At 44.3% G+C, this 22,182-nt stretch overlaps 1 protein-coding gene across 4 annotated transcripts in view; it reads left to right on the forward strand.

Annotated features, from left to right (window-relative positions):
- The window catches only part of NPR3 (natriuretic peptide receptor 3), a 70,029-nt gene extending 52,839 nt beyond the window's left edge, over nt 1-17,190 (forward strand). For 2 of the 4 annotated variants that reach the window (XM_019930182.3, XM_033852778.2), the window contains exons 4-8: nt 885-1,020; nt 6,617-6,711; nt 8,541-8,676; nt 10,428-10,512; nt 11,514-17,190. In XM_019930182.3, the coding sequence (XP_019785741.1) occupies nt 885-1,020; nt 6,617-6,711; nt 8,541-8,676; nt 10,428-10,512; nt 11,514-11,625 (564 nt within the window). In that variant the 3' untranslated portion in view covers nt 11,626-17,190. Of the gene's footprint in view, nt 1-884; nt 1,021-6,616; nt 6,712-8,540; nt 8,677-10,424; nt 10,513-11,513 lie in introns of all 4 variants that reach the window. The other 2 variants (XM_019930181.3, XM_033852777.2) reach the window with 1 other exon arrangement.
- The last annotated feature ends 4,992 nt before the right edge of the window (nt 17,191-22,182 follow it).

Genomic DNA, 22,182 nt, shown 5'->3' on the forward strand with positions numbered 1-22,182 from the left:
GCTACTAAGTGTTTCAAGATTGTATTTGCTCAGTTCATGTTCAATGACGTTACAGTGGGTTTAAATGTGGTATCAGAACTTGCCAAATGGTGCTTATAGAAGGACACAAGGCTCAGAAGGATTGACTTCTCCAATTTCACATGAAGTTGTATGTTTCTGAGCGCAAGGGCTATCTTACTTGAGCCAGGACTCAACTGAGATAAACCAATGGGCTGTTTCCATTCTTGTCTTTGGAGCTTGGCAGGGACTGGAGGTAGGGAGTGGTCAGATGCCCTGGAACTACTCAGAACACAAACTGGAAAGAGAAACTGAGATGTTGATGCTGGTAGAGGAGAGGACAGAAATGCTGGGCAGGCAGAGATGGCAGCGTCCGTTCCTCTTTGCCCCCTTTGTGCTCTACTAGGAGTTCAGTAGTATTTGAATATGAATGAATGGATCCCTACTGTGTTTTTAGCCATGCTCTACATTCAGAGCATGGAGATCACAGGGGCTGGTGAAGATGGAGAAGACCTCAGGGGGAAGGTTGGACTCTGGTTGGCTTGAGGTAGAGAGCAGATGTGGGAAGAAGGAGGGCACGTGTGCAGAGGCCTCTATGGGCAAAGGCTGATGCACCTGGAATACTTAACCTGGCCCACAGGTACAGTGTTCTTGACTCCTGTAATATCTTGTCTGCTCTCCAAACTCCCAAACGGGGGAAGGGTTTTCCTGACGAAGCCAGTGCCAAGAAGATTGTGGCATGAGTCTTTTTAGCTACTCTTTCGCACACCTCTGCCATCGCTTACAGGCCTCGAGTCTAACTTGTTAACCACTTGGATTTGCCCACATTGTTCCCGAATGTGAGTCGTTTGTTGTCTGGGCTCACCCAGCTGGGCTTTCCTTTCCAGGTTAACATGTTTGTTGAAGGATTCCACGATGCCATCCTCCTCTACGTCCTGGCTTTACATGAAGTACTCAGAGCTGGTTACAGTAAGAAGGATGGAGGGAAAATTATCCAGCAGACTTGGAACAGAACATTTGAAGGTGAGGTTTCAGTCTACAAGGCAACAACACTCTGCAGCTGACCAAGCTGCTTCTTTCCTGGTTCTGTTTTTCTCTCTTACAACCTTGGGACCTTGCCAGCGTCTTACTTTTCTCAGCTGTAGAAGAAGGAGAATAAGTTGAGATCAACCCACTTCACAGGCTTGTTGTGAAAATTAAATGAGATAAACTTGTGAAAGTGCTTTGGAAGAGTCCCACTGATATAGGAAGTGCCTTGTCTCCTGATTACTAGATGACAGCTCTAGGCTTCTTAAAATTAATCACAAGCCCCATTCACAACAAATAATCAGTTTGTGAAGAGTTCTGTGATCAGTTTTTTTTTTTTTGGCGTTACGCGGGCCTCTCACTGTTGTGGCCTCTCCCGTTGCGGAGCACAGGCTCTGGACGCGCAGGCTCAGCGGCCGTGGCTCACGGGCCCAGCCGCTCCGCGGCATGTGGGATCTTCCCGGACCGGGGCACGAACCCGTGTCCCCTGCATCGGCAGGCGGACTCTCAACCACTGCGCCACCAGGGAAGCCCTGTGATCAGTTTTAAAAGGAATAATCCCAGACATACATTCCTCTGTTCAAAACTAGGAGGTTTGAGATGATAAGCAGGTCCATTTGAGCTCTCTGCTTATATTTTATTTTTTAAAATGGTGAATACCAGCTGTTGCTTAAGAACAGAGAAGTATAAGAACAATGACAACAACAAAATGGCTCGTCATCTCATCACTCAAGCAATCTCCGTTGACATTTAAACATTGTACAAGAATGAGACCATTCTTGGCTGGAAAATTTGAATGCTACAAAAATGTACAATATGAAAAGTGAAAGTTTTCCCTTCACACCCTAGTCCCCTGTCCCCAGTGTAATCACTATTAACAATTTCCTATGATTCAGCCTAAAAATATTTTATGCCTTCTGCCAGCACATATGCATTTGTATATCTTATCTAAAAAATTTACACAAAAGGGTCATACTATGAATGCCATTCTTCATCTTAGCTTTTTCACTTGTATGTCAAGTAGAAGAATTTTCCATATAAGCGCTCATAGATTCAGCACATTTTTACATGATGGTTCCATATTTTTCCACTGTTTGGCTGTACAAGTATTTCTGTAACCAGTCTCCTATTGATGGGCACTTCAGTTGTTTATAGTTTCTGCTATTATGCAAAATGCTATTATGATCTTACACATCTTGATGAATTTTTGTGAGTACATCCAATAGGGAACATTCTCAGTCATGGCCTATATGGGTCCAAAAGTATGTTGGTACCTTTTAAAGTGCATTAGGTATTGCCAAATATCTTCCAGAAAGGTCTACCAGTCCATATTCTTGGTAATAGCATGTGGAGTGCTAGTTTCCTCTCACCTCCCCATCAGTCAAAAAAAAATGAACATGAGACTCAATATGAGAATGATCCAGCTGCTGGAGCCCTGCGGATGTCAACTTCAGATTCACTCATTCATTCATGCATCAGATATTCTTGAGCACTTACTATGTGCCAGGAGCCGGTCAAGGCGCTGAGGATTCAGCGGTGAACTAGGGAAATCCCCCGCAATCAACTGAGCTTCCATGGTGGTAGGGGGAACTGGCGATAAACGAATAAATATACCACTTCAGGGGCTATAAAGTAAAGCAGGTTAGGGGGCTGGAAAGTGATGGGAGGGGTGTGGTAGGACTGCTAATTTAAATAGAGTTGTCTGGGAAGGTCTTTCTGATAAGCGGTGGTTGAGTAGAGACCTCAGAGTAGTGAGAGAAATTATGTAGATGTTTAGGAGAGAATATTCCAGAGGCAGCAGCAAACACAGAGACCCTGAGTGTATCTGGCAGGAGAGTGCTGAGGGCCCCCGTAAGAGCGAGGAGACCGGTGTGGCTGCAGCAGTATGTGAGCCGCAGTGTGATCGTAGCCAGAGTCAGAGGTAGTGGGGCCAGATCCTGTGGGCCCGGAAGCTGCACTGAGGACCTTGGGTTTCCACCTGAGTGAGATGGAAAGCCACCAGAGGGTGTCGAGGGTCAGGATCTGTCTTGAGTCTTTTTTAGATGGGGGCTTTCTGGGGGCTGAGGAAAATAAACTGTAGTATGCTGGTGGGTAGCATCTGAGGACCGCTGCCATACAGGTCACTGACCAGAGGTCAGGAAACCCACAACCTAGCCACTGGCTGTGACCTCAGTCCTTTGGGCTTCTTCTTTGTCACCAGTACTAAGGGGGCTGGACTAGCCGATGACTGACAAAGACCCTTTCAGTTCTGCATCATGCCAACTCGTCCTTTAATGCACTGGGGCTATGCCTATATGTATTTATCAAGGCTAGATTTGGGGCACGTGTTTTTTTTTCCCTTGGGACTCCCATCCACTCCACTGCCTCGTCTTGCCCTTGGTTATTAGAAAGGGTAGGACGGTACAGAGAGGTCAAGTTCCAGCGAGAGTTGTCTGGGCAGCAGCTATGGTGACATTTGGTGGATTTCATTTCTCCTTGGTGGTTTCAGTGGATGCCACATCTTACTCAAAACTAGAGTGACATCTGCTTTAACTCTGGACAGATTGTAGGACATGAACAAATAAAATAAGCCTCCAGGATTATCTTGCTCGACCTCTGACTGCTTCAGCTGAGGAGTTGGAATCAAATAGGATAAGTCAGGGGGCATATTAGGACTGAGTCAAATTTCCCAGAAGTTGTGTCCTGTGCACTGAGAAACCGGCATGTGTGGACATGACCTTGGTAGGCCACATCCTGTTCCTAGTTACTCCTCACTACACGATGTGGTCATTTGCTCTTGGTCATCTGAGGGAGGTTGTTAAGGGAAGGGCAGGTGCCCACAATGGCTGGAACTCAGTTTTCTTTAGAGGACATGGACTAAATTTTCCCATAGGCCAACCTGATGCTTCCATTCTAGGGCTGGGTCTACACAGGCAATACGAAATGAGTCCCAAAACAATCAACTGTATAGTTCAGTCTAAACTTAGAATCTCATTTGTCCAAATGTAAAGATAATTGAAGCCAAGGTAAGTTTTGACCTTGAATTGTTTGAAGAACCCCTTTTATTTGCTAAACAATGATCAATCTGAGGGTAGCCCACAAAAGAACTATAAAAAAATCTCCAACTGTTCTAAAATTAAAAACCATTTAAATTTTAATGGTCACTGTAAGTGACCATAAAGTTGTCAAGGGAAAAATACTCTGGACGTTATTTGACAGATTTGGATTTCATTACCGTGAAACCTATGACCAAATCTCAAGGTTTTCAATAAATGGCCTGGGAAGAAGCTGAATTTCCTCTCTGTGTGAGACGTCAGAGTGACAAGGTAGATAGGACTGTGGCTCAAACCTTGAGCTCCGCTACAGGCCAATAGAAATGAGGGTGGAAAGTCTCATTACTTATGTACAGGAAAATTCTGCTGTCAGCCTGACGATCTCACCTTATGTACAATACTCTCAGGTGAAGTCTCACTTGCTAATTGGCCACCTGAGGGTTCACACCCCATTTCTTGGCAGAATTGTAATAGCTTAAAGTGTAGTGAGGTCTTGGATTACTAGGGCCACCTTGCCTTATAAAATACTCTGCAAAACACGTAGCAGAACACACCATCATAAACACCTCTGAACAGAACGGCATGTGGTTTTAGACAGCCAATATGTTTGGAGATAAATATATATATATTTAAATGACATTAATTACTTAAAAGTTGTATAGACTGTCAAGGATAAGCTAGCTTGAGATAGGTGTATCCTTTGTAATCAGTCTATGTTAAGAAGACAAAGAAATCAAGATGAATAGTAGCTCCATTCTGTTTCCGGCAAAGTAGACCAAAGTCTGGAAAAATCAGTGGGCCTTCAAACAGCAACCCAGAGGACAGTAAACCCACATACTTGCCCTCTCCAAACCACACTAGAGGATGGAGCGTTCCCTTGGGATCCCTTTTCCCAGACATTCATTTTACTTCCGGAGAGAACCACATCAGTAGAGGTGCCAATTAAGAATTACACTGAACTTTGCCGCAGTTTAAATTGAAAGAAAACAAATACTTAGAATGTGGCTGACATATAAATTCTCTTAGTTAATGAAAATTGCAATATAGACATATTTAATATCAACTAATAGTATATACGTATTTGCTTTTATTGATTAGCTGCTGTAAGCCACCATTGCTAACCAAAGTAAATCCAAATCCTTTGTGTGGCACTCAAGGCCCTCCATGCTCTGGCCACCCTGTTCCAGCTGTTCCAGCTTTACGTCTCACTGTTCCCTTCCATACACATGGGCCACCTCCCCCAAAACCTCACCGTCCCTTGGATTCCTTTCAGCTTTTGTGGCTTTGTAAATACTAACAGGGCTGCCTTTCTGCCTAGAACACTCCCACACTCTGCTGGCTGCTTGTCTGAAACAGAGGCTTCATCAACATTCCTATAAAAGACCTGCTCTCTTTTACTGAGTCCCCCAGGAGTCTCCAACTAGATGTGCCAGCTCCTCTTCTGAGTGGTGTGGGCACAGTCAGAATGTCCTCTCCCAGATTCCAGGCATAGCGATAGAAGTAACGACAAAAGAAGGAAACGACCGACTTCTCTTAAACCCATGTTGAAAGTACTTTACCTGTTTCAGCTCACTTAACCTTTTCAGCAGCCTCTTGGCAGGGAGCTACTATTATGCCTCTTTTACAGTCCTGGAGACTGAGGCTCCGTGGGCTAAATCCTTGCCCAAGGTCATAGGCTAGGAAATGTGAAAGCTGGGATTCAGATGCAGGCAGTTGGATTCCAGCGCCACCAAAATAAACCCCTTGTCTAGGCTGTCTCTCTCTTGAGCAGACACTGTGTCCAGATCATCTTTGCCTCAGCATTAAATTCAGCCCCTAGTTATCACTGGATAAACAATGAATACTTTACTGTATCTATATGAGATGATGAATGTTAAACTCATTTCACAGTACCTGTTAAGTCAAACCTTTATGCTGTACACTTGAAACTCACACAGTGAGATATGTCAGTTACATCTCCATTAAACTGGAAGACAAAAACAAAACCCCCAAAACAATGAATGAATGAACACAAGTGAGATAAAACTAGCTCAGCTTTGCTCTTGGCTCCCATGACCTGCGAAGCAGGCCCTTTGCTCTCCTGGGCGTCCAAGGAGCCCACAGGCAAGCACATTCACTGAGTCCTGGGCCTGGAAAGGGTTTTCTTTTATAATGTTTGCCCAGTGATAACGTGAACCCATGACAAGTCTAGGAACTGTACTACAGCTCCCCTTCTCGCTCTGCATTTTTTAAAAAAATTAATACAGAACTCTGGGATAAGCATACTGCTTTCAGGATTAGCCTTAATCTTTTTTTTTCTTCTTTAACATATTCCCCAAAGAAGGTCATTTGTTTCTTTTTCTTTTCATTTTTAAATGGAGAAATGTTAAGAATTTAGGAATGCAGACACAGATGAAATTACAATGTCTTTTCAAATGCCAACAAAAATGCTCCGAGTTTGATGAGATTCCCTGTGGCATGAGTTTGTTTAAAAAAGTCCTGTCGATTCATTTTCTTGTTTTTGTTGGCGGACAGAGGCATTTTAAGTAACCAACTGGAGTCCTTTCCATCTCATCCTCTAGGTATTGCCGGGCAGGTGTCCATAGATGCCAATGGAGACCGGTACGGGGATTTCTCCGTGATTGCCATGACCGACACGGAAGCGGGCACCCAGGAGGTAAGCAAACAGGACTTCTGCCCCAGCCGCTCCTCTGCTTGTTGAAATTCCAAGGAATGTATTTGTCCTGGTGTCCAAATAGCTGCCCCGAAAGCAGCCTCCAAATAAAATGAGCTGCACACAAGGAGTTTCCAAGAGAGGGCTTCCTTCTGGCTGAGGGTATCAGGGAAGACTTCAGGAAATGGTTCCACGTTTATCCTAAGTGGGGAAATCCTACCTTTCAAGTGGCCAAGAATCACACCTCGGTCCTAAGATACAGGACAGCATCATCAGCTGAGAGACGTAAAGTGAAATTGTGTATTTACTTCCTCCCTAAAAATTTGAAAAAAAAATTGTTTTTGGCGGGGGTGGGTACAAACTGGACATGCATTAGTATTTCAAAAGATGATGGAGTTTCAGGATAGCATCACGAAGAGATAAGGGTGCCCTGGACACACAGAGGAGTTTCTGACACTTCCTGGGGTGTCAAGCTCTTGGCCTCAGCTTCCTCGGCTGTAATGAGGAAATCATAATCACTCCCTTGCTGACCTCACGTGATGATCACAAACACCAGATAAAATGGAACCTAGAAAAGGACTGTATAAACTTTACATGATAAATACATAAATAAAGATTATAGGAATAGGCAGTGTTTCAGGTCCCATAATGAGGCTCCCTCTCTGCTTCTCTGAAGGCTCTCACCCGGAGTTGATGCTCCTGTCACACTTCCTGCGACCCTGCATGAAGGACTGTCTTCTCTCAGTCCACACGTACTTGGCCTTTGTGGGAGGGGCTGAGCCGGCAGGACCCACACTTGCTGCATTTACTGCACGGTTTTTTACTCTTCGATGGTCTGGGTCTCGTGTATGTTCGAGTCTCCCCCTCTATAAAAGGTGGATAGTAACCGTCTATTATAGATAGGGTTGTGGTGAGGAGTCAGGAGTGCATGTGTGTAAAGTACTTGGTATGTGCTCAGTACATGCCAGTGATTGTTAGTTTGGTGATTATCTAGAATTCTTTTCATTCTGACATGAAATGGCCTATGAGAGCTTGCTGGGCCTCTTTCAGGAGAGAGAGGGGGAGGGAGTGTCACAGGCCGCTCAGGAGCAGGGTGCCGGTGCCCAGACAAAAGGGAAACGGATCCCGAGAACCTGGGTGCGAAGGTACTTCTAGGTCAGGGCTCAGGGAGCTGATGAAACGGCTGTTGAACCAGAAACTGAGAGTGAACCTTGAACTGACCCATAAAAGAATACTGATTTTTTTCAGGGGCCACAGGAGCTAATTGAAAAGGAGTTCAGCTTGGAAGTGGGGTGTAAATAGGGTAAATTCATCAGAGAGGAGAATGTAACCCCTGAAGTCAGGATGGGGAATAGTTTTGCAACCCGAGGAGGGTGAAGTGGGAAGTTCCTGAAGACGCTTTTTAATGCTTGAATTATATGCCAAGCTAACTGAGTGGTGTGAGGCCCACTTAGCCTGGGACCCTTAAGATGGGTCCTGACATCACTCATCCCTGAAAGGAACTTGGGCCTGACAGATGGCTGACCACGTGGGCTGCTCTGTGGCAGGTGGGAGAAGCAGTACCCTCTCCCGTGAGCAAGGGAAAAGCCATGCCTTCCCAGCTTATTGCTTTCTGTATAACCACCTTCCCTGCCATGGGGAGCCCGCTCTCCATAAATTATGCTCACCTTAAGAGTGCTGTTGGCGCCTGAAAATCTTGACCTACAAAGTCCTCAGAAACACACCATTGTAGTCAGTGTGAACGACAGGGGAGCCCACTCTGTGCCTCCTTTGGAACCAGATAACTTTGACCTTTCAGTGTGTATATGTATATATTTTTTGCCTTTATATAGGTTATTGGTGATTACTTTGGAAAAGAAGGTCGTTTTGAAATGCGACCGAACGTCAAATATCCTTGGGGACCTTTAAAGCTGAGAATAGATGAAACCAGAATGGTGGAGCACACAAACAGCTCTCCTTGCAAAGCATGTAAGTTTAGAGACTTAATTCGCTCTGTGTTTCATCATCTATGGTATCAGTATAATGCAGGGGTCATGCCCTGAAAGTGCAGATTCCTGTTTCTGATGTGGTAAACCCATGGGAACAGTTCACAAACTGGCATCCGCCTTCAGCAGAGGCTTCTAGGTCCTTCTTCCCTTCCATCCTTTTCCAAAGTGGTAGAAGGCATCTCCCTATTTTTACATCTTGTACTATAATTTCTTAGTATTTGAGGTTTACACTTTTAGGGAGGATTAAAATATCAAATACTAAATGTCACTCGCTTATTCATCTCTTGTTTCAAAGTTTGTATTTATTCTCTTATCCCTCAGAACCAGTGTCCCTTAGGCACCTGAAAATTTACAAATTGGCAAATAAGTGTGAAATCTGTTATTTATGAGCAGCCTTGTCATAAATATAGAAGCAAGTGGAGGGTCTCATAAGGAGCTTAAAAGTAGGAAAATGGTTGGAAATCATTGTTTTAGCAAGACCCTTTGATAAGCTATTGAGGGAGGGCAAAGTGAGTATCGACTTTTCAGGGAACTTGTTCACTTTAGGCTAATGTGTGTGTGCTCCTTATGTCTTGGGAACAGTCTTTAACCTGTGAGGTATTTTTGTATATGCAATAATTACGGGAAGGCATAAGGCAGAAATATGTTAAGAACACAGTCTCTGGAGTTATTGGGCCTGGATTTGGAATCCCACTGTTGTCACTTACTGGTTTTGTGAACCCAGGAGTGTTCTTCTATTTCTTTAAGCCTCAGTTTTCTCATATGTAAAATGAAAGAAATGTATCCCACTCTTAGGACTGCTCTGAGGATTAAATACGAATGCATATAAGACTGTGTCCTGAACTCTTTCTACACAAGCTAGCTATTTATCGTTTTTATATAATAACTGGGACACTACTGAACTTGATTGTTTCAAACTGTTACATTTTCACAAAGCTATATAAGACATTTTGACATGAAACTCTGGCTTTGGTGAGAGAACATCTAGAAACAGAACATTAACCCAATGAATTTTCTCACCAAATCTTCCAGCACTTGGAAGTGTCACCATCCAAGTGACACTGAAAATGAGAAGAGCCGGCTCAGTCCCATGGTCTCCATGGTTGTCTTCTCTGCCTGTAAACTCAAGAGTGTGGCTAGATCTGAAAACTTCAGTTTCCAGTTTTCTTCAAATCCTCCTTGAACCTGCTTTATCCCCACTGTGCTCACTTTTTTTTTTTTGTAACAATCATTCATCTAGTATTTTCTTAAGTGCTTTTTTTTTTTTTTTTTTTTTTTTTTTTGCGGTACGCGGGCCTCTCACGGTTGTGGCCTCTCCCATTGCGGAGCACAGGCTCCGGACGCGCAGGCTCAGCGGCCGTGGCTCACGGGCCCAGCCGCTCCGCAGCATGTGGGATCTTCCCAGACCGGGGCAAGATCCCGTGTCCCCTGCATCGGACTCTCAACCACTGCGCCACCAGGGAAGCCCTTAAGTGCTTTTTAAGCTTTGCACTTGGTAAAAAACCCTCAAACCCCAAACCAAACCACAACCACCACTGCCACAACAACGAACAGGATCCCCTAGAAAATAGTTCTCAAAAAGAAAGGAAAATTGGAAAATTTGCCCCAAGTGGGAAATTGAGAAACACCTTCCAATGAATGAAAGTTTTCAATGACTGAAACGTCAGAATGAGGGATTTCTAGCTATTTCTCAACATGAACTCAGATTATCTCTGTTTCTTTTTCAAGCAGGTGGCCTAGAAGAGTCAGCGGTGACAGGAATTGTTGTGGGAGCCTTACTAGGAGCTGGTTTGCTAATGGCCTTCTACTTTTTCAGGTTAGAACCACTTTATAAGGTTTTAAAATTCACTCCCCTTTGCCACTTGCCTTCGAACGATCCTCCTTGTGGCCTGTGCCTATCTTGCTCTTACCCAAAAAGCATGTGGTGAGAAGAACTGAGCCATTCCTTTGGTGTGATGCTGGTTTGGTGGTCAGTGGGTTAGCATACCAGGCAGTGGGTCAAGGTTTCTATTGCCTCCCCCTATGGGCCACAGAACCACTGCTGTCTTTGGCTTACAAATATTCTGACCCCATTCCTACCGCCCACCACATGCAAAAGTGGAGAGGGAATCTGGACAAAGGGAGAATCAACTTCCCCAGTCTCCGGCTTCCTCCAGTTTAGAAACAGGTGCTGGGCTCACCTTCTGTAGAGGACGTAGTGGCTCCAAGCAGCCTATGCTCTCAGGACATCTGTGCTCAGTATTTGAGAACCCACATGCTTAGTGACCACTGTGGTTAAGCCCCGAGTCTTGTAAAGTTGTAATATTTATGTGTGTTCAAGATACCGATAGTTTCGCATCTTGAGACCTGTTCATTCCTCTGCAATCTTTGGTGGTTGAGTTTGTGGCTTATTCTTAAGTCAGTGGACCATGATTTTTTTCATTTCTGTATGGAACTGTAACTGCGGGTGTATGTGACTCTTTGTGGGGACAATTGTATTCCTGTACGCTTCATCTGATCTTTATCTAGGGCATATCCTGGGAGCTGGGGAGAGCTTCTGTGGCAGAATAGACAAGACTTAACCCACGAGGCACCCAGGGAAGAAGGGGAAGGCTTGTTCTATGGCGTCTGGGAAAGCAGGCCAATTTTCCTCCTTGAATAAGGGCACAATGCCTTAGGGCACACTACTTTAATCTTTGACCAGGGTTTCATATTGTGTCACTTCTCATTTATTAACCCAAACCCAGATGTCCCTTGAGGGCATTCTTTGTAAGAGAAACCATAGTATTTTGTAGCCAAGCGAGGTTTTATTACTACATTCCCTTTCCCTTTACCCAGGAAGAAATACAGAATAACCATTGAGAGGCGAAACCAGCAAGAAGAAAGCAACGTTGGAAAACATCGGGAGTTACGGGAAGATTCCATCAGATCCCATTTTTCGGTGGCTTAAAAGGAAGCCTATTCTTTTGGCTTGAGATTCTTTAAGGAGATAAATGGGATGAAAAACATCAATGGAACAGAAGGGGCGCTCTTGAAAAACTCATTCTTTTAAGCAGTTAGTCATTTCGTTGTAAAATTTCTTTAGAAGCTCAGGAACTGTTATTAATCACCATATGCCTCCCGGCCTTTCATCTCGTGACAAACAAATATAAGAATATAACGTCACTTTGTTCAACGTTCATACTATTTCAAGGGCACATGATCAGATTTATGTTTTGAAGGTCTGATGTCTCCATATCTTGATGGCTTTTGCGGGGATTTTATGCAAGGCTATAAAATGTGTTTTTCTTAAATGAGATGTTTTATAGCTAGAATAAAATAATTTTTACAAGTAGAATATCCTTGAAAAGAATTTAACCCCAAGAAGAAGAAAACGTAATGAAAAGTCTCAAGGTAGGAAATACATCATTCCTTTCTCTAGGGCTGGTGGACAGATCTGAAGTTGAAAACTGCTCTGTCCGATGTATACATTCAGGTCCTGACTTCATATCTTGAAAAAGAATCCCCCCCTGCCCCCTGTCTCCTTCAGCGTCTCATAAAAGCTACTCTGGAAAGTTGTAACTATTAATAAGTTAAGAGGATTTATACAAGAAAAGCAAATCTAAGATGTTTCATTTTTTAATATAAAAAAGCCCTATTTCACACTAACACTTTATTTTTAAGTATTTTAATCTTATATTTTACTATTAGAAAATGTGTCTATTTTTTCATTTTGAAGATTAAATTTCACTTCTATTTTAAAAGCATGGGTAAAGTGTACAACAAACCAATAATGATGAAAGATGCCTCTCTTTTTCCCCCTCTTTTCCTCTTCCCCGTGGCTGTAGCCCAATACAAATTGCTGCTTTAATTACAGAGATCTGGAAATGTACTTAGATTATAGACTCTACAGGAATACATCAATTTACCTGTTTTAAATGCAACTTGTTTTAGGGATAGACTCCTTCCAGTTCTGGCCAGTGATGAGTGTCAAGACCAAGGATGAAATTTAATAGAATTAAGTCAGGTTTTATAAAAGGGAGGCGGTCCTTTTTTCTCAAGAAGAACTTTATAGAGTTAGAACTTGACAGTAAGCACAGAAACGATACATTTAATAGATGACATTTTACCAAAATTCACAATGACAATTTTGGTTAAAAGAGGGAATCTAAATAGCTACTATATTCCCTTTTAGTAAACTCCAGAGAGGCTTGCAGTCATCCACTAGTAACCCATGTAACAGGCGTAGGGATATGAGGAATTTGGACAGGGTTGAATAAGTATATACCAAATCTCTACTTTGTGCCTAGTACTCTGCTCATAGGTTTAAACTCAGGTTGCCGCTTTCATGTATAATTTGTGGAGAAAATAGACAATGAGGGAAGAATGGAAAGTTGCCAGATCACTGTCCCATCTTATCATGACGTCACGAGGGTCTTTCCTCAATAATGTTTTGAGCAGCCGGAAAATAGTTTTAAAAATTATCTTAATGTCTGGAAAAGACCATCTATAGGAGGAAAATGGGGCAGTTTAAGAAAATAGGGGAATATCAGAATTGGAGCAATTCCTAGGTAGTGATGGAGGCTGTGGCTCACACTGGTAATGGTGGAGGTGAGGCAGGGCGAGTGAGAGCCGCGTGTCCTGAAGTTGGCCTGAGCTTGCTTCCCTGGAGGTGTCCGCCACTCCTACTTCAGCCAAAGTGAATGGATTATTTCTGCGTGAGGCACATTCCCCCTCTATTGTTTAAAAATGGAACGCAGGCAGTTGGAGAACATGATAAAAGAATGAACTCTGATCAACTCAAGGGACTATGTTGTAGTTCTCCATGCTGGGTGCAAATGAAAAAGTGCTGAATTCAAAACAGGATGGAAAAAGCAGGCAAGAGAGGCCAGCGCCAGAAATTCTGACACAGGAAGACAGTTTGGGAAGTAAAATCCAGGAAAGTGACGCGTGTAACATCTCAGGACTCAACGTGAAAACAGAATGGAAGAGTTGCATCCATCTTATTTTTGTGAGTTGAGAGACTATTTCTCTCTCATTTATGTTTTTCAGTGATGTTTTCCACGTATTTTAGAGATACTCATTCTCTATTATCTTGTGTTTGTAAAAAAACATTAAAATTTTGAGCCTATGTGCTTATTACAGGGAAAAAACACTCTTACCTGGCTGCAGTCTTTGGGTAGAAACATTTCTAACCTTTCTAGAATTTATATAGGGACTGTTAACGCTAACCTTTTTAAAGCAAATATCTTTTATTTCTACTTCAGGTAGAGGAATAGTTCTAAACTTAATATTATATTCCCAGGTAAAATCTTAAAAATTTTAAGTGAGAATTTAGTCTTTTAAAAATGGTAGAGCAGGGCTTCCCTGGTGGCGCAGTGGTTGAGAGTCCACCTGCCGATGCGGGGGACACGGGTTTGTGCCCCAGTCCGGGAGGATCCCACATGCCATGGAGCGGCTGGGCCCGTGAGCCATGGCCGCTGGGCCTGCGCGTCCGGAGCCTGTGCTCCGCAACGGGAAAGGCCACAACAGTGAGAGGCCTGCGTACTGCAAAAAAAAAAAAAAAAAAAAAAAAAAAATGGTAGAGCAAATCATGAGGTTTCTGGTATTTGGACGCCATTCTCTTCCAATCTTAAAGTGATTCTAGTGTTCTTAAGATTGTTTATTTACATGTCTGTTTGCTATCCTTTCTTCCTTGAAATTGTCACATGAGTTACAAAACTCTATTAAGTTTTTAAAGCTCCCTTAAGTTGGGAAACGTTTGCTAAAAGTGTAGGTGTTTGGCCCAAGGTTACCCTGGGTTAAGACTTCTGGAGGTTATAAATCGGGATTGAAATTCCTAACTGCTAACATGTTTGACAACTAGTTATTCATGGGGCAACTTCACCAGTAGCCACATATCATATGGTAAAATAAATAGGACTTTAGTTCTTAAATCGTTCATAAATTATTATCCTGAACTCCAGGGCGTTCAGATTTCAAAAGGGATACTTTATCAGTATTTTCTTATCTGGCCAAACATAAGCTGACATTGATACAGGTCAGAATGAGTATATACTTTTTGTGTGTATACTCTTGGTGTTGGAAATAAGTATAGGTTTTTATGGTCATCATCATCATCTTAGATTTTTTCTTTTCTGGACTCAGAAATAAAAGCTTTCTCTAGGTGATCACTTCTATCCAGGAAGAACTTTCTGTGTAGAGTGTGGAGCTTCCCCCAGAATGACCACAGGCTCCACAAGGAAGTCCCTATAAACACTACATTTCTAGGAAGAACCATCAGCTTGTCCTTTCCTGAACTGCAGACATGGTTCCACAGGCTTTAAAATGGTTCTTTACACCTCAGAAGCTATATTTAATGGAGGAAGGGGAGAAAGGTAGGGAAAGTTAATGCCTCCTTTTCTCGTCTTCCGTAAATTCAAAGTCTTTTGCTTTGGAATGTCAAGCACTTCTCCCTAATCACATGCTCCTGGTATCATTAACTTATTCAAGGCACCTGTGCCCTTTGCTTCCCTAACTGACCACTTTACTTCTGCTTGCCGCCGATTTTGGGAGTGTGAGATTTGCCGTTGACCGTGAAAGTAAGGCCATTGTATAGACCTTATACAGACAGAGACAGGAATTCGGAGTAGGTCCAGTGGGCTGACCACCTTCTTGTGAGTGAGCATAAAGTAGCTGTTTGTGGAAGTCTCTTAGGAGACCAAATAGAATATTATGCCGCTGGTATTAAGGGAGTGTTTATAAACTGAAAGGAACACATACCTATGCTTCTTGGGACACAAAGCATTCGGATCCTGAGTGGATGCAGTCATAAAGCCAAACACCAACCAAAATCAGGTCCCTCGGTCTACGTTTCATGGGGTTGGTTTAGTTATGCCGTGTGGTTCAGTGCTTCATAAGGAAGCTGAAGACGAGCTGAGTTTCTTCTTCAGTAGAAAAAGTGGAAACTAATAACATGGAGTATGTTTGGGGGGCAGTGCGGAAGCACAGAGAATGAGGTGGCGCTGTTCAGAGGAATCTGTTTCTTTTTCAGTTGATCTTTAGAACTATAGAATAACCTATAATTTAGCTCCTCTTCAGTAAGAAGCTTGGGACACACCCAGCAAGAAGAATCAGGATCAAGCTCTTCCGAAAGAAACAGAAGAGGGTAGTGTTGCCAGCTGCCAGCATCTTTACCGCCCCTCCCGCCAACACCCTTTCCACTGTCCACCATGGCTCCAAAGATGCAACAGCATCGTGCCATGCAGGTAGCAGCTTGTGAGTACCTCCATGCTTCCTCAGGGGGAAAGAAGACCATGTGCTGGCTGTAAGAATGTAGCTGGCTTTTGATCAGAACCCTTACCTAACTTGACCACGTGCTCCCAGGGCAGTTCAAGCCTCTGATGTGCATATGCTCCAACAAACCTGGCTTCGGTTTTCAGCATGTAGAGCTTGCAGGTGTGCCCCCATAGCTAGACTCCAGGATTAAATCGACTTTCGAAAGGTGCTGGATTGCAGTTTGTTCAAATTTCTCATTAACCACTAATGTTAATTCCTACCAAAGGCAAAGCAATTCTAAACCAGCTGATGCTGTTGATGTTCATATTTTAAGCCACTTCAAACACAGTGAAGGGGTTTCAGTGGGAGCTGAGTCTCAGAAGTAAAAATCCATATATTACAATAACTCTTTGATGTATCAGGTGTGGGATGATTCCTAGGGGACATATTTGAACAAGCAGAATTAAGAGTTAGCTACAGTGCTGCATTGCTTTGATTCACATGTTTAAAGACCTAAATTTCTACGTGCAAGGAATAAAGAGCCCATTCACCAGGGTAAGTCACAACATAGGCTACCAAAGTGTATTCTATTTGCTAGGAGAACAAAGCTGTCATAGCACATAATAATTGCTCAGAGAAGGTTGAGAAAGAGGAAAATTTGGATTTTGAGACAGGCTATCCTATTTATTATTCAATGCCAAGATCTTAAAATGTTCAGTGTGGTGTGTCCTACAAGACAGCAATGAGGTGCCCATAACAGCCTGGAGATGCTGTGAGTTTGCAGATCTTTCTGCTGGGTCCTGGGAATCTGAGTTTTGTTCCCTGTGCATGGTGCATAATTGAATTCAAGAGGACACAGAACAGACACGTGGGGGATTACTTCTGCAGCCCTTGTCTTCTGGGCCATATTATTCACTGATAATTTACTATATAGGACTACCGAACAGTACATACCTACCATGAGTCTGGTAGAAAAGTAAAAGTAAAAGCTGACAGCTACATACAGTTTATTATTCGAATGTAAGTAGAACTATCTGCATATAATGTGATTTAATTTATTGTTGTTTTGTGTAGAAAACGAGAATTAATGACTGTGGATATAACCCCTGTTTTGTATAATATATTTTATTTCTGGTGCAAATTGGTCAGTTAAGATATCTTCATTTGGTGTTTGGATATAAATGTGTATGTGTTCTTGTAAATGTTTCTGTTAAGCAAGAATGCCACATGCTCACAGTATAACAATGTGTTCTCATTAAAAAAATACGTCCCACAGAAACCTTTTCCTGTTTATAATTCAACCAACATACACTGCACATATCCATATTCTCCGAGGACTTTCTGGTCTCCTAGGACCAGTTTAAGTAAAAGATTAATTAGCAGATGGGATGAATTGTGCTGTCTGAATGGTACCCATGAAAGAACTCAAGAATTTCTTCCCAGGACAGGGAAATTTGCAGAAATAAGAAAAGAATATATTATTAAAATGAGGAGCAAACCTTGAATTGGCAGGTAAGGGGAGAAATCTTTGTGAATGATATCCTGAGTCTCCACAGCTTGAGGACACCACATAGCTCCACGTTGGCCTCATATTATTATGTGCCTTGCCCACTCTGAAGAGGTCTCAAGTCAGTTTTGTCATTCTAAAGAGCTCCTCAGTTTCTAGGGTACTAAACAAGTCAATAGCCTGGAGCATCTACAGGTGACTCTGGCTTGTAAAAAGCTGCTTCACTCTCTGGGAAGTTAGTCATGATTTACTTTAAGCCCAAGAAACACATAGCAATCCTCAGGGTTGGATCAATGTGTCCCGGGCCCTGCTGCTGCTGTTGCCACCGCCAGTGAGGTCCCCTGGCAATACCACCAATGACACATTGGGTACTGGAGTTTGAGAAGGTTCTGCATCAGGATGCTGACTCTAGGGTTGGAGGTTGGGTCCTGGCAGGAATGAAGGGCGGAGCCAAGAAACCTCCAGGAAGCACAGGTGTCTCAGTCTACTTGGGCTGTTGTAACAAAATACCATAGGCTCGGGCTTATACAACAGAAATGTATTTCTCACAGTTCTGGAAAGTTTGGTTCCTGATGAGGGCTTTCCTCCTGGCTTGTAAATGGCTGGCTTCTTCCTGCATCCTCACATGGCCTGTCCTGTGTGTGTGTGTGTGTGTGTGTGTGTGTGTGTGTGTGTGTGTGTGTGTGTGTGTGTGTGTGTGTGTGTGTGCGTAGAGAGAGAGAGAGGGAGGAGGGAGGCTCTTTGGTGTCTCTTCTTATAAGGACACTAATCCTATGATGGGGCCCCATCTTTATGACCTCGTTTAACCTTAATTGCTTCCTTGGAGGCAAATACAGCCACACTGGGGTTTGGACTTCAACATATGAATTTTAAGGGGGACATAAACATTCAGTCCATAGCACAGAGTATTATCACTACTTTCCTACATCACTTTGGGGACCATGGCCTCCCTGAATCTTTCCATTCCACATCCTACCCATTTTGAATTTCTTCATGAACACCCAACACCCCACAATAGGCTAAAGATGCCTCATGACTGCAACTAGCGGGAGGTATGTCCCTGGAAGAACCCTTGGGAGCTCCAAAAACCATTGATTTAGGGCCTCACCCTAACCCTAAATCATGGGCTTCTGAGGTTGACTTAAATAGCATCTACTATTGGGAGAGGTACCAATGGCTGCGGATCTTTAAAAAATTAGCAATTTAATAAGCGATCTATTATCATCAAACTAGAACCACGAAAAATAATTCCTTTTGCAGGCTTTGTGCATCCCTGTCATAGCTGCCAAAGCCCTATCATTCCCATTTCATAGACGAAGACACAGTGGAGCCAGACTCCTGGGGTTTATATCCTGACTCTGATCCTTGCGGCTGTGTAACCTGTGTGACAATGGGGATAATCATAGTGCCGAGTTCATCAGCCTGCTGGGAGGACTTCAAACTTGCCACACAGTGAAGCATTCAAAAGAACGATTACCACACTCTCCTGTTTCCTTGGATAAGGAGACAAAACTCTCAGCTGGCCATTTTTGAGCCTTTTCAAGGCAATTTGGCTTGATGACACCTAGTCCTGCCTTCTTAGAGGATGAGATGAGAGACTATGAAGAGAAAGAGGTCTCTTTTCCGTACACTGTCTCCCCCACCCGCCAAAAGGTCCAGACAAGGGACAGGAGGGGACAGTGATGAAGCTCTCAGAGGGCGTGAGCAGTTTCATTCAAATCTGTTTTCTCCTCAGCTGGACCAGTGTGTCACACCTGCCACACACATCCTGATTTCCGCCACTGGCTGAGAGGACCTTAAGGACCGCTCCCTGGACCTCATCCCCCCTGGGCAATGACGCTAGCAGCTGTGATCAGTCAGAGCAGTACGTTCTCCCCTGCAACATGAGGGACTCTCGTGTGCCCTAAAGAACATCTTTCCCACCAGGGGCTGCCCTCACCCCAGGCCTCCCCTGAGAAAGCCGGGATTTTGTCCCAAACGCAACAGCGGCACCTCATAAGTGTGTTAGTGGATGGGGGCGGATTTTCCAGTGTAGACAAAAGGGGGTTCTTTTTCCACGGCCACTCCAGTGGGCCAAGAGAGACCAGGCATCCTGCTGCCTGCTGGAAAGTGACCTCATCAAAGCCATGAAATCCCTGGTGCTTGTGGGGCTTCTCCCCATGGGACCTAGTGGCCCCAGAGACCAGATGAAGACAGAGCGCTTTTCTGGAAAGCCCGTCACAGTGCAGAGGGTCAGGTGAGGCAGGTCTGGGAGGCTGCATTCCAGGCTGCGGCCCCTCCTCCACATCCCTTCTTGCAGGCGCCAGTGCTGGGCACCCTCTGGCGGGGGTGGACCAGTTCCATCAAATGCTTGAGAAGCCCCAGCTGTGCGTGAGAGCTGTGCTCCCCCAGCTGTGGCCGTCGTGGGTGCCGTCAAAGGTATTTTATGCTTTCAGGCGAAAATCCTGCAAGAGGCCCTATCTAAATAGAGCTGGCCCCCTGGTGTATTAGTCGTATACCCTTGATGACTGTTCTCAGCGTTTTATTCGGAAGGAGAATGAAGAAGGAGAAGGAGCGTGCGCCCATCTCAATCCAACCCCAGTGGCTATTTATGGGGAGCTCCCTACATGGCAAGGCTGCGCCAAGCACCTAAACTGTGCTCGTTTATTTCACCAGACATGGTTATCCATACGTCACCCCTACGAAGCAGGACTACGGTCAACCTCCTCACCTTAGAGGCACAGAGAGGCTAAGTAACTTGCCCAAGGCCTCCCAGCTACTAGGCGGCAGGGCTGGGGTTTGAAGGCAGACCGGTGGCCGTAGCGACGGCCATGCCAAACTGCTGAATCCCGTGGCTCGTGGTCAGTTCAGTCTCGATTAGTAGACCTCGCGCCCTTTTCACTCTCCACAACCAATCAGATTCTCATCCATCTCTGCCTCTCCATGTTTACTGCCGCCAAACCAGGCCTTTATCTAAACCTCACCCCAAATTAGCAGGGAGCAGCCTCCTAACTCTTATTTCTAAGCTCTCCTCTTTTAACTCATTTGTCTCACCACTGCCATGTCAGTCTCCCTAAAATACTGCTGTGATAATGCTTCTCTTTCTCTCTTTTTTTTTTTTTGTAGTATGTGGGCCTCTCACTGTCGTGGCCTCTCCCGTTGCAGAGCACAGGCTCTGGACGCGCAGGCTCAGCGGCCATGGCTCACGGGCCCAGACGCTCCGCGGCATGTGGGATCTTCCCAGACTGGGGCACGAACCCGTGTCCCCTGCATTGGCAGGCGGACTCTCAACCACTGCGCCACCAGGGAAGCCCTAATGCTTCTCTCTTGTTCAGTAACCTATAATGACTCCCAATCCTCAGAGGTCAGCTTCCATATTCGGTTCCTGGTGTCACAGCCCTACCCCCTCAGTCTTCCTTTATTGCTTATTATTCACTATTCCTTGTTCAGTCAAATTATGCTGAAATTGACTTACTCAAATTGATTTACTTGCCATCCACTAAACTTTCCCTGCACTTTCCTGCCAGCAACGTTTTATTCCCACTGTTCCTCCCACCTGGAAAACCCTTTGCTTTCTAATCAGGTCCATCCATCCTTTATCTGCAGTTCACATCCCAACTCCTCTGTAAGCTTCCTCATCCACCCTCGCCTCGGATGAGCGCTACTCTATTTTGTGGCATTTGTTGTCGCAGGGGTTACGAATGGGTGGTCTGCAGATGTGTTTTGTTTGGCCAGCCAGTGTTTAGAAAGGAAAAAAAAGAACAAAAGGAATTTGGATGTGTTTGGATGGGGCAAATGCTCTCCAGTTTGCCAGATCCCCACACTCTCGATGTTCTTACACCCAGTTTTCTGATTTACATCAGGGCTTCGGGGCTTGCAAACTCTGCACGTACAGCTAACTGGACAATCACGTGGACCTTTGCCCCATTTCTTCTACTGCCACCTTACTTATCTTTTCAACGTCATAACTTCCAAGCTGCTGGTCTTCAAAGATTTCTCTGACACTTTAGATTTGTTTCTCTTCCTGTATCATCTTTGTCAAGTGCTAAGTGATTCCAAAATAAAATATTTCCCGCCCCAGGGGAATTATTACCCAAAGAGACTCCATGTAGTTTTGTAATGTTAATACTCAATCCATAATCTTTCTGCTTTGTGAAATTTTCTTAAAACTGGGATATTCTTAAATGTCCTCCCACAAGGAGGACTCCAGAGCTTAAATTCCTGCTTTTCTGTTTACTAGCTCTGGGGCCCAGCAAACCACAGGCCTCGCTCAGCCTCAGTTTCGTCCTTTGTACAATCAGGAGAATATTAACTACTTTGTAGGGTTCAAGCGATGTCTGATATGCAGCAGCAGCTCAATAAACTGGAGCTGTTACTATTTTCATGAGACAGCTTTACTTATTGCCTCAAGTTCTTGGGTTCCTGGTGTCAAGCCTGGTCCCAAACAGAAGACGTGGGGTCTTTTTGCCATGAACCTTGTGGTAGACATGCATCCTTCCAACCTTATCCTCATTTCATAGATGAGGATGCTGGGGGGTACCAAGATTGTGGCTGTGAGGTTCCTGGCACAGAGCAGCTGCAATAGCTTGCGTCTGTTGCACAGACCCTCTGCCAGAGGCTGTTCTAAGTCCTGTATCTTATGCAGTCCTGTATCCCACCACAGCCCTACGAGGCTGGCTCTGTGGTCACCTCTGAGACACAGACTGCTTCAACACCTTGCCCTGATCCCCAGTAAGGAAATGACAGCACCAAGGCGTGAAAGTAGCAAGTCTGTTCTAGAACCCG

The sequence above is a fragment of the Tursiops truncatus genome, chromosome 3 (assembly GCF_011762595.2).
Source record: "Tursiops truncatus isolate mTurTru1 chromosome 3, mTurTru1.mat.Y, whole genome shotgun sequence".
NCBI classification, from domain to species: Eukaryota; Metazoa; Chordata; class Mammalia; order Artiodactyla; family Delphinidae; genus Tursiops; species Tursiops truncatus.